Consider the following 12,721-nt stretch of genomic DNA (forward strand, 5'->3'; position numbering starts at 1 on the left):
ATTTACACTAGTTCTCTTTTATGAGTAACAATAACATATGGGTATTTTTGCTAAGCAGAAGAGGTATTAAAATGGAAGGGGGGTTTCCTGATCTTAAATATTCTAGTTCCCATTTTGCTCACCTCTGTACTGTTGCCAGTATCAACATGGTTAATTATTAAAGTGCCTTGTCAAATACAGGAACCCACGTCATAAAAAAGGTACAGCAAGAGAATGTGTGGTCTGATGAGACAAATTAAAAACTGTAATAACAACATGTAGTAAAAAACAGAAGAGACAACTGTTTTCAATTGTGTATTTTTTTATTCAGGTGTGTGTGTTACCTTCAAATCACAGTATTTGTTGGATGGCCTATAAATTAAAGGTTCTGCTTTAGTACCTACTTGTTAAATACACTACAGATGCGAACATGATCATCTTCATCGTGAGCGTATAACACTGTAAAAAAAAAAAAAAAAAAAAGAACCGTCTCATCCTGCTGGACAGGAAGTTGAGACATGAGAGCAGAAAACTGGCTTGCAAGGCTGCGAGGTCATAGGTCACTTGATTTGGCTGAAGAGTGGCAGCAGTTACACTGAGAAAAGATGCTGACGTGAACCATCACAGTTTCACTCTGTCAACAGTCTTGTGGTCACTAAAGTCTGTGAACTGAGCTGCAGCGGGGCTATAACTGCGTTAATCTTCCCCTCCACAGAGAATCAGCAGGGTTTTGCGATAGTCTCCTGACGTGTCACCCTGTGCATGGTTATAAAAACACAAATAGTGGAAAAATCATTTGGTCATGTTTTGGAAGGCAGTGCTTTTTTCTGGCTCACACAATAGTTAAATGCAGAAGAGAAGCTGAGAAATCGGTCTATATCAACAAAGGAGTTAAAAGTGGAATTTCCCCTGTTTATCAGCTGACACTCATACAGTAGATAAAGATTTCTACTTTATAATCTCGATCAAGATTTCACATTTTTATGGCAAAAACGAAACTATGCAGGGCAACTGGTTAGCTTATATTAGTATACATTTTAGAAACAAGGGTAACACAAGCTGGCATTTTCCAGAGGAAACAGAACCAATAAATCTCCTGCTGTTGGCTTTAAGAGGTGCTGGAAGGTGGATTAATAGCGTAGATTGGGATTTGAAGCTTTCCCCCAAACTCTCAGAGGAACATAAGTAAGCATATTTCTCAAAACATGCACAGATTTAAACTTTGAGAAACTGCTCAAATCGAAACCGCTTTTGTAACTGAAACTAGCAAACTGAAAATGTACAATTAAATTGAATTAATTTAATAAATGATCAATTCAGTTATTTCTCTGCACAACTCATAAAAACAAGATAACGCAATCCTTGCTCTTGCATAATGTGGAAATGTGTTTTCCAAACCAATCCAGGGCAGCTTGTTTTTATTGGTGTCACATTGATTTCATCTGTAAGTTATTATAGAACTGCTTTTAGGAACTTCCTGTCTCTGCATCTGTCAGCCAATCACAGAGCAGAGATAGAGGAAGAATGCAAGAGGGAAATTCCTAAACAGCTGTGTTGTGGCCACAGACCCATAGTCCACCGCAGAGAGCTATAGATTACCGTACCCCACCACCTTACCGCAGCAACAGAAAAAGGATGTGCACTGCATGCTCTGCACACAGCGGGACCAAAGCAATTAAACCAAACCTCCACAGACACACAAGTCACATGTGAACACAGCATGCCAAGCAGAGGTGTTAGTAGACAAAGACTCAGACTTACAATCATAGTTTCTACCTGGATGAATTCATGGAGGGAGGCATCGTGAGTTTCTTTGAACTCTTTTCGGATGTTAAAAAGGTCGATCTCGCTACGGGACACCATGATGCGGATCAGCGCTCTGTCGTCTGTACCAAGACCCTGCAGAGGAGATCAATAAATACTTTGTATATTCTGACTTAGACAACACAGGATTCTGCACCAATAAAAGTGACCTAATCACGTGTTACGGCTGACATCTAGTATCCAGATGACATGCTGAATAACTGATCTAACCCTAACTCATCTAAAACAGGATGAAGAGATACCTTCATGGCTTTGTACAAACGGTCTGCAAAATAAGAGGGCTGGTTCTTTACACTGCGGACTGCAAAGACAAGAGAAACATGCAACAGCTGAGAAGTTGTCCCCCAGATTGGATTTCATCAACAGTATCATCCGCTGTGGCAAACTTGAAAGTAAAGGAGAATAAAGTCTGTAGTGAAAAATAGTTATTACCTATTGCATAAAATGCATTTTTCACATCTCCAGACATCTCCTTCTTAATAATCTGTTCAATGTCCTTGTTACTGCATTTGACAAACTCCTGGAACACTGTGAACAGCAAAGAGCACGAAAATCCACTGCATTTTGTTGGAGAAATTTAGTTGAACACTTGTAAAGATCATTGCAACCTACATATCTGTGATGACCTTTACCTTTCCTGAGATGAGGGAAGCTCCTGGTGCACAGGATGCTCATGAACTTCATCACCATGTCATCTGAGTCAGCATTGCATGCATCGGCAAGTTCCTGGTTTGTTCAGGAAGAACAGTGGGAACACAAAACCTTCAGATCCATTCTTACATTTCATATTTAAATACAGTAAAGAAAAGGATGCATTCAGTCACCTGAGCATCTGCATTAGCTCTTTCTACATCTGCAAGGCCCTCCTCTCTTGCACCCTGAACAGACAAGGAGGTTAAATGCAAATTAGTGCCGCTCTGTAAGGCTAGTGGTTAACCAAAAACGTATACTTTTTTTGTAAGACACTATAAAAGACAGTTAGGGAGGTGATTAAATAGATCTATGTGTAACAGAGAACACAAACCAGACTACCAGACTGCAACTTGTGAGTGGGCGTGGAAATTACACACAGTGTGAGTTCTCATGATGATGACAGACATTACCTGCACGAGAGAAACGAGGATCCGACAGAAATGGCCTGATGTGTCTGACTGAATGGCATCCTCCAAAGACTTTTTATAGGCTGCAAAGTATGATATATTACATGCCCTGACAAAGGTTTTTAGGACAAAGCAAGTGATTCTTTAAGCCTTATTCTGGTGCCAAACTTACCACCCTGATAGGCAGCATTCATGGCATGTATTTCCTGATTGCTCCTGGTAACCAGGATCTCAATGAGAGCGTGTTCATCAGTCCCAGCCCCCTAGGAAAAAAAGCTAGTGTGAGCTTCATTTTTTGCTATTTTGGTGCCTGTTGTTTTTTTTTGTTTTTTTTAAAGAAATAGGCTTTCTAACTCTATGCTGATTATTGTATGTGTGGGACCCAGCAAGGTAGTGCTTTGTGAAATATAAAAAGGTACAAGAGCCCATTTCAAAGTTTAGCTGCCTGTTTAATTCTAAATAACACACTGGACTTCCAAGCTGTTGTCAACATCTAAGACTTACTACTTATCCAAAACAGGTTTCATCTGTTCAGTTCCCATATTAGGTGATAATTTGACTGTTTGCCTTCAAATAACCAAATTATTATATTTCACTATTTGAAAATGCATAAAACGAGGACACAAACAATTATGAAACACCATCTGCACGCAAGTGCTCTCTGCTGAGAGCAGAGGATGAGTCAGGTTTGCCACATAAGGAAATTCAGTCAGGTTGAAAAGTTATAAATACATTTTTATTTGACTATAAAATGTGTTCTATGTAATTTATCTCGGCCAAATATCAACCACCACGTGTTTGGGAAACAGGTATCAGTATATGGGGGATTAAATGTGAACCGTGTTCACTACTCATAGAAATGTAACATATTAGCACTGGAGTGTCATTTAAGAGAGAAATCAGTGGGTGTTTTGGTTTAACTCCTACTTTACCTCCATTGCTTTTCTCATCATTTTGGCATCAAATTCAGCTGGCGTCAGCATGAGCCCAATTATCAGCCTCTCCAAGTTCTTTGACAATTCAGACTTCAGGTCCTTCATCAGATCCTGGAATGCCGAACACAGTGAGTTGTTAAAAGCTGTCGTATCCAGTGGAGGACACATAACAATAAACGAATAAAGGTAATATTTTGTGATTTAGCCATATTTTCTATCATTCCTGTGTCTTACCCTTCCAAGTAGGGATTTGAAGGCCTGTCTGATCTCTTGCCTCTGGGCATTACTTCTCCATGCAACAATATCAATGATTGCATCTTCATCTGTTCCTGTTATAAAGAAAAAGGAAATGCCATATGTAAGAGTTTTGCAAAGTTGCCAGGATAGTGTCAGTGTGTTTTATATAGCAGGGTTTGCATACCAAATCCCTTCATGGCTTTCCTCAGTGCTTGTGCATCAGCAGCAGGGTCGAAATTAGGCGCCGGGCGGACTGTAGGCCTCAGCTGAGGTAGTGCACATTACAAAATTGAAAGACTGACAATTAGTATTTACTCACAGAGTGTCAAAGTTACTAATATCCGTTAATTAAATCCATATCTGTAAGCTTGAACTAAAAGCACAAAGAGGGCTGAAGAACATGCAAAATAAATTATTTGTTATTCAAGATTTTTTTTATTATCTGATAAAAAATTATGAAGCAACACATTTGGCTTTATGATAATAATCTCTTGACATTTGAGGGGGCGGGTGCCCTCTTGAGTTTAGAATTCATGACACCGCTAACAATGCAAAAGGTTGGTAGGATGAAAAACAGCTCAGTTTCAGGAAGCATTAGAGAGACAGCCTTTTGTTGTCAAAAATGCTGAGATCTTTTTGACATTCACTCTCCAAATGGGGGTTTGGAGAGTTCATTCTAACAGAAAACTATTTGTGTTTCAGCGAACAGCACTCTGATCACATCTAGACAAAGCCTTCACTGTGTAGACATAACACCGTTAGCATATTGCCATAGCACATCATTACAGGGCCAGCAGGTAGTGGAGATGCAAGGCTCTGCTGAGGCAAACATGCAATCACACATCTAAGGTGGGAGCAGATGGAGCCCAAACCTGCACTCTGGTCATGGCACTTAATTCCCACATCTTGTAGGCTATCTGAGCAGCTTCAGGGAAGAATTCTCCAGCTAAGCTGCAATGACCGGTTTGACAAAACATAGCACACTCAGCAAAGCCAGAACCTCAAGCGGTAAATAGTGGGAACATTTTTAGGAAGAAGACTAAAATACAGTCTCTGCACCGTAAGTTTGTTTAAATCAATTATAAGCTTCAACAAAGAGTTTCCATTAGCCTCAGCATTCATTAAGATAATAAAGCTTTTACACAGTTCAAAGTAACAGTAGTAACGCCATACAGTGGTCCTCTAGCACCCCCTTCTGGATGCAGCATTCCTAAAACTTACTCATCATCCCCTCCACAGAGGTTGAGCAGAGTCCGCTTGTAATCCCCTGATGTATCATCCTGGTTGACATACACACACACACAAAGTCATATAAGTGCTCTACATTCACATACAGAGTGCATATAAAACATGCTGTACCTCTCTTTCTCACCTTAATCATGTTATAAAGTGACTTCTCATATCTAAGGCGGAAACACTCTCGAATGTCCAACATGTCAATTTCAGAGCGAGAAATCATGATCCGGATCAGAGTGTTGTCAGCTGTACCGAGACCCTGGAGGGATTGAGGGACGATGCATTGTGGCAACAGTTAAGTAATCCTGAGCAATTTTAATAAATTTAACAATCTGTCACTAACAAGACCTCATTCATCATAACTGTACCAGTAAGTATGCCTACAAACACACTGGAACCAAACTGAATGGCTACTTGAGCTTACCTTCATTGACTTGTAGAGGCGCTTGGCAAAGAACATGGGAACGCTCCTTATGCACTGGACTATGAGAAAAATGACCAAATTAGGCACTGTGTTGTGTCACAATGTAAAGTACAATGGTGCATTCAGTGCATTTCCTACCAACGGCCAGCATCAGTCTCTCAAAGTCTCCAGACAGCTCGTTCTTAATGCTGTCCTCAATGCTCATCTCTGCAATCTTCTCATATTCATCAAAAACTAAACAGAGGAAAATATTGCACAAAAGTACCAATCTCATCCTTTTGGGTCATTATTGTGTAAAATCTTGAGTTTGCCTTTGTGCTTTAATTCCCCCCAGATTTGACTAAAATGGTTGTCCTGGCATGTTAGCAAGTTTAGGTAACACACATAGTAGCAGGAGGCTAATACTGAGGACAGCCAGCTTCTGAGTCACTTGAGGTCAGAGTGGGGATGACTGGAACGCCTCATTGTTGAGATATTTTCTCGGAGAACTGAGCTTACCCATGCGGAGGTGGGTCACACTACGGTTTCCCAGGATCATGATAAATTTGGCCTCGTCCGTCCCCCACTGCTCCTCTCCAGCTGCATAGAGATCCTACAGAGAGTTTAGAAAACAGATAGGGTCCAGGGCTGAGTTATTATAATTTCGTATTTTGTAATTATATTTCATTTTTATTTATTTTTGGTTTTAATTTGGTTTAGTTTCAGGTGGTTTCCAGAGTGAGTTTACTCGTTTCAGTTCAGTTTTTTATTGTTTGAAAATGTTTAGTTTTAGTTTAGTTTCTATTACTTTCAGTCTTAGTTTTAGTCTTTAGTAATTATTACTGTGAGCAGGGCATCGTGTCAGAGGCAAGATTTAAGTAAATCAGTACAGGTATTACAACAGAAACACAGGACTTTTTAAGCAGCTGACTTACAGTCTTATAGACATTAACATTTCTAGAAATACGTTCATGAAAGCCTCATAAGGCAAATTTTGATGAAATTTTACCAAAATAACAAACACTAAAACTAATGATATTTTTATTTTTATTTTTATTTCAGTTAATTTTACAAAATCAGAAAATCATTTCATTTAATTGATTTTATTCTGATCTCTACTTTTTAATTCTTATCTTAGTTATTTAAAATGTTTTTTCACATCTACATTTATTTCTTAGTTGAGTTTTAGTTAACTATAACAACCTTGGTGCAAGATTTATCTCAGGGTCACAGAAGCTGTACTGACCTTAATTAATAAGCCAAATACCCACTGCACTATCCTGGATGCCTAAAATTCTTGATTGACATTAGCTTTTATGTTTAGTCTTAATTTAAAAAAAATGCATACACATCTGCTGAACTAATTTTTGTTAAATTGACTGCAGCGCTTCCACGTGTTAGCACAATACTCATTTAAAGCAACAGAGGCCATTCAGCACTGCCACCAATATGATACTTTAAAAGGAAAGTAAAGGACGCTCTTACAACAGGACACTTCAAGTATTCTTCAAACAAAGGCTGTGTAAAGTCAAACAGCATGTGCATGTTTAGCTTTTATGTTGGCTATAAAATGCTTACTTGGGCATCCTGCTGAACCAGGTCTGCATCCACTACTCCTGACTCATCTCTGGTCCCCTAGAAGTATTGAATCAAAACAACAGACTGCAGATTAGTCAGAGTTTAAAGGCACAGTGATCAAAGCGTGTTTGAGTTTCCTACTTAGTCAACTCACCTGAAGTAAAACAACCAGCATCTTCTTAAAGTGGCCTGAAGTGTCTGCGATTACATCCTCCTCCAGGTCTCTGCCATAGGCTGGGTACACAGATGACAGTTCTAAATACTATCAGATGCGTAATTCAAGTGACGTCTTAGATAAAACATCTTACCGTCCTTGTATGCTGCAACCATGTCATGTATTTGTTTGTTGTTCCTAGAAGCCAGTACTTCAATCAGGCATCTCTCATTTGTTCCAGCACCCTTAAAACAGAGTATGAAGGCGGATGTGAAACAGTTTCTGCCTCATTTAATATGGAGTGAGAGCGAATCAAATTTTTTGGCTTACTTTGATTGCATCATGGATTTCTTTGGCATCGTGGTAGGCCGGGGTTCTCATCAGACTGACAATGAGGCGCTCAAATTTTCCCGTGAGCTCATATTTGAGATCATCAATCAGGTCCTGATGAAAGAGAATTTCGGTGATGCTGGACTCAAAACTGCTATCTTAAGCTTTTAAAGTGTCTAAGCAATGTCTGGAAATTACAGTTGTGCTTAGATGTTCACATACACTCATCATGGGCGTAAATGTCTGGTCATTTTGGGCTTTCAATAATTTCTTTGAGCTGTTATTTTCCCACAGTGAAATGACTATATGGCATAGATCTTTAATGGCTGAAACAAAAACAAGAATTGGGTGCCTCGGCTTTACTCCGTCAAACATACCTCTTATTATTTTGGCCAGAATACTCAATCTTTGTCTCATCTAACCATAAAGATTTCTCGAGAAAGTATTTGACTTTTCTACAATGGTATGTTGATTTTGGAGTAGATGCTCCTCACTATCCTCTCGGTCCGTGGTGATTTCAAACTCTCTTCATTGGAGACAGTGATGCTGGTGTTCCAACAGTTTCCAGTTCATGGCAGGCTTGAGCTTCGGTGGTTCCTGGGTTCTGAGAATGGCAGTTTTGGTCTACTCCCTTGACAAAATGGTGACACATCTGAATAACTTTACGTACAGTTGTTTGTAGTGATGATCCTGGAATCTGCAGCTGGTTAGGAATAGCTCCAGGAGACCTTCCCAAACTGCGTAAATCTACAATTGTCCTTCTTAGATCGTCACTGAGTTTCTCTAAATATTGGTCAGTAAAATACATTTGACCCTGCATGGATTGAAGACACTCCAAAATAAATTCAAAATTGTGCACCTAATTCTTATTTTAAACCCATTAAATATGTATACTCTACATTTATTGCAACCTGGAAAAAAATAATGGTTAAAATATATCATTAGATCATTGAAATTAACAGATGAATGCCAAGTAAACTTCTGACCACAGCTGTAGCATTTAAAAATGTATTTGTTTACCTGTCCAAAGTTGCTTTTGTAAGCTGCGATGATTTCTTGCCTTTGCGCATTGCTTCGAGAGGTGACCAGGTCCAAGATGGCCTCTTTGTCACTTCCTGAGAAACAGAAAAGAAACATTTTCAACAAAGACCTAAAAACTCATCCTAGACAGCATCGAGAAATTCGTCAAGTGATGATTCAACTGACTAGTGAGGAGGACAAACGATGACCTTTACACCTCTGTGGCCATGAATCACGGAGGAGTGGGGCACTCACCAATGCCTTTCATAGCACTGTAAAGGGCCTCGGCATCAGCGGTGGGGTCAAAATCGGGAGCGTCTGTTATTGTACCTCTGAACACCTGAAAGAGTGAACAGCTCAAGTCAATTTCAAACATTTTCAGTTAAGATAAGAATAAATAACACAGACATGCTACTCTTTCATGCTTAAATAAGAAGTGACAAGAACATATGATATCAAAGTACATCTGAAACAAGATTTCTGTTGTTCGGTATGGTTAGGTCAAAGGTGTCTTTTAATAATAAACTGAATAATAAATAAATACAGCAATGACACTGGTCTGTGGTTACAGAGGTGAGGCCACCAGCTACCAGCCAAGAGCAACAACAAGGGTCTACAATACCTGATACAACATAAATATACTACATTAGTATTTTTGATTATTTGCTATATTAGCAATGTGATTCTGGAGATGGCATTTTAAAACTGTTAAATGGACTGCTATGAAACTTGATACAATCAGTCATCAAGTCCAGTGACTTTGCTGCTTCATACGGTTTTCCTCTACTGCCATGTGTCATTAAAATATTGGATTTTTAGTCGACAGCCATGAAATTTGATACATTAATGTCTCCATCAGGATAAATTCCTCTAATTTTTGTCACTACATTTCTATGCTAATTATGCTAACACAACCAAACATGTGAGCATTCTTCATGTTACATGTCAACATATCAGTGTAGCTTTTCTGTAGAAAAAAGGAGACTAAAAAAGAAAGGCTAGTATGAGAGAAGAGGATCTCACATTTTGAGCCACAGCTTGCATTTTGCAGATGGCTCGAAACAGCAGTGGGCTTGGCTTTGCTATGACTTTGCATATGCTGCTCACCTCCAGAGCAGACCAGTTGTAAACCCTTTTTTTAACCATACACTTTGCTTTTTTAATAAATTTGCACTTTATGTCCCATTCTCTAACAATGCATTATCTCAACCCACACCTCCTTGCATGCTGAGAGTAGTGGAGTGGTGTAGCAGCAGTGACAGCAGCTGAGTATTTGCACCTGTCTCACCCCCAACAGATCAGAGTGTGTGTATGTTGCTTGCCTGTTTGTGCAGGGGCGGGAAAGTAGACAGGGTCGGGTTGCACACAGAACTTTTACACATCAGACCATCTAATATGCAATAGCTCAAAAAGGATGAAAAATATCAACATTATGATCTTGTAATAATAAGATCTTCACAAAAACGGCTGAAAAATGAAACTGCAGCAGCTGCTCTCGAGGTTACTGCTGCATTGAGGCTGTCAGCCAAGTTGTGCTCTCCGCCCAGCTACAGAAGCCACTGTATATGCTCTGCTTAACATCACTCCTCAGGACAGCTGTAAAGCTTCACCCACGTGGCAACAGGCCACAAACACAAGCCCCTAGCAACAGACTTTAACTAAACTAATCACGGTTCGGTAAAGTGAATTTAATAACAATAAGTTGATTTCTATGCATCCCTCCCCCTATAAGTGCAATTTGTTTCATCTGGTGCCCAAACTTTAAAAGAGGTAAGAGCTAGTTTGTGTTTAACCTTAAATAATTTTACAAAGTCATTCTGGAAAAATGCCGTCAGGTATAACGAGGTGCTGCAGGTAGCACTGACACTCTACACTCCTGTTTTTGATGTTGCGCAGGGCTCACATGGTGGCAGATGGCAGCCTCACTCTATCCACGCCAGTGTCACACAAAACAATTCATTCTGCTGCACTGATACAAGATCTGGTCTGCAGTTTGATTATAGCTAACATGATACAAGGCCAGATGACCAAGCTCTTGTCCACTTACCATGTCTATATTTGGTCTTATATGTCAACACTGCTCAGGAATCAATAGTTTCAGGCCTAAAGGGAAAACAGAAATGCTGAGGTACAGGTAGCCAGTTGCACTGGAAAACATCCTTGCAATGTGAAAGGTGACCTTCACCTCAGCTTTGGATGAAACTATGTTGCAAACAATGATGATCTTTATTTCCTGAGTAAATACAAAGAGGTACTGTTATTCATTATCCAGGCTGTTCTTAGCTAGAGCGCAGGAGCAAAAAGCAGACGGGGGCCTGCTTTTTATTAGACTCAACCTCATATTCACACAAAAATACATTGATGGATGGAATATGTTTTATTTAAACTTGCAGGAAAGCTGGAGCCACATTTCCCATGCAGCTATATTCTGACTATAATGCAGAAATTCAGACAAGGTAAACATGTTGAGGCGTCAGTACAGAGAAGCTACTTCTTCTAGACTGACGATACTTAATTTAGAATCACAACACAGAAGTAGGCTACACTGAACTTACACACAAATAGTGTTTAAGGAATAAAGAATTTATGCTAAATTGAGGGGGGAAAGAGTACTCCACATGGTTTGAAATACTGTACTGTTTGTTTAAAACTCCAGTGAGGCTTTCCCAAAAATAGCACGCGCGCAGTTTATCTTAATATCAGAAGACAGGTCTGGGGGACAGGGCCTCTCGGCCTCTCTCTCCCTTTATATGTACACAGGGCCACACCCTTCTCTGTTAATTCCCCCCACATACACACACCGAAGGATATTCTTTAAATCAGAGGCTTTAAATCTAATGGTATATTGTTTTTCTGAATTAAGTTTCATTTTAAACTTTCCTCGAGTTGAATTTTATTACAGCCGTTCCTTCTGCAGCCACGGGTGCCAGGGGCACATTTAAAAATGACACCTCAGCAAACTTTTCTGTTATATGGAGCCGACAGCGAACGACAGAGAGCAGCTTACCTTCTCGGTGCAGGAAGTATCGGTGCAGAGTGACCTAAACTCGGTCTGTCTTTCCCCCCCGGTCGGATGAATTCAGGCCGGCCAGTTACTCGTCCTCAGTGACGTGGTGACTGCGGCGCTCTCTCGCGCGGCTTCTGTAAAGCGTGCGCGCATGTCTGCGCGTGAGAGAGAGACAGAAAGTGCGGGCTTGAGAGAGCGAGAAAGAGAGAGCGGTGCTTTGATATATACGTGCTTAATGCAAGAGAATGCTTCAAACACGGGTGTAAATGTGACTGGGTAATAGCTGCTTATTTCTATTATTTCCCCCACACCCTAATGTTGAAAAAATAAATATATATATATATATATATATATATGAACGATTAATTGACACCTTTCTTTCTTTTATATATTGAGCCACCACTTGGAGCTGGTAACAGGCAAGCATAACTTTCTGAATTTTGGCACATGCGCACGAGTCTGAGTTTTAACAGAGGGCAGCTTACTGACACTGACGTGACAATTTGTTCTATTTCTGTCCTGTCAGAAGACCTCCAGTAAGTGTGGAGGGGCGTGTGAGTGCGTGTGTGTGTTTAGTGGGAGGGGAGGGGGAGCATAGCTGCGGTATGACAGTAAAACGAGTGCCACATTCATTGCTCTATTCCTGGAATGCATGCATGCATGTTTTGCCCACAAATTTGCGTGTTGCATGTGTATTTCCTGTGATCTTTTACGTTGGGCTTTTTACTTCATTCATTCATGGTGATACTGGTGACACCGCATGTGGAGAGAAAGGTGACGGAAGAGATGATGAGAAACTAGAGGTGACTTACAGGAAGCTGACAGGGAGTCCAGTGCTCCACTTCGCAACAGCAAAGAAAAAAAGGGGGCATGACTCAGTATTTCATTAGGTGAATAAAAATGTGATAAAAGTTCACA

At 40.0% G+C, this 12,721-nt stretch overlaps 1 protein-coding gene across 4 annotated transcripts; it reads right to left on the reverse strand.

Annotated features, from left to right (window-relative positions):
- Positions 1–283: 283 nt before the first annotated feature.
- anxa6 (annexin A6) lies at positions 284–11,957 on the reverse strand. Of its 4 annotated transcripts, XM_004541062.5 has the most exons (26): positions 11,804–11,947; positions 10,982–11,029; positions 10,844–10,899; positions 9,052–9,136; positions 8,797–8,891; positions 7,777–7,890; positions 7,601–7,691; positions 7,447–7,526; positions 7,293–7,349; positions 6,234–6,327; positions 5,874–5,969; positions 5,736–5,794; positions 5,448–5,570; positions 5,297–5,355; positions 4,948–5,026; positions 4,260–4,341; positions 4,073–4,167; positions 3,836–3,949; positions 3,076–3,166; positions 2,907–2,986; positions 2,628–2,681; positions 2,436–2,529; positions 2,236–2,331; positions 2,046–2,104; positions 1,741–1,878; positions 284–735 (listed from the first exon to the last, which is right to left on the reverse strand). In XM_004541062.5, exons 3-26 carry the CDS (start codon positions 10,844–10,846, stop codon positions 676–678), a joined length of 1,998 nt encoding a protein of 665 aa, XP_004541119.3. In that variant the 5' UTR covers positions 10,847–10,899; positions 10,982–11,029; positions 11,804–11,947; the 3' UTR covers positions 284–675. The 4 variants fall into 4 exon arrangements, 3 of the variants coding, with proteins under 3 accessions (XP_004541119.3, XP_004541118.3, XP_004541120.3); XM_004541061.5 differs by lacking the exon at positions 10,982–11,029 and having other exon boundaries at positions 11,804–11,957; XM_004541063.5 differs by lacking the exon at positions 10,982–11,029 and having other exon boundaries at positions 1,756–1,878; positions 11,804–11,956.
- Positions 11,958–12,721: the final 764 nt, after the last annotated feature.

The sequence above is a fragment of the Maylandia zebra genome, linkage group LG2 (genome assembly GCF_041146795.1).
Source record: "Maylandia zebra isolate NMK-2024a linkage group LG2, Mzebra_GT3a, whole genome shotgun sequence".
Classification (NCBI taxonomy): Eukaryota; Metazoa; Chordata; class Actinopteri; order Cichliformes; family Cichlidae; genus Maylandia; species Maylandia zebra.

What these genes read in the sequence shown, in the direction of transcription:
- anxa6 (XM_004541061.5), bottom strand. An exon ending in CTCTGTGGAGGGGATGATGA is followed by an intron (nt 5,027 to 5,296) that starts GTAAGTTTTAGG and finishes CGGTCATTGCAG; the next exon opens with CTTAGCTGGAGAATTCTTCC. An exon ending in GTGCCATGACCAGAGTGCAG is followed by an intron (nt 4,342 to 4,947) that starts GTTTGGGCTCCA and finishes GCACTACCTCAG; the next exon opens with CTGAGGCCTACAGTCCGCCC.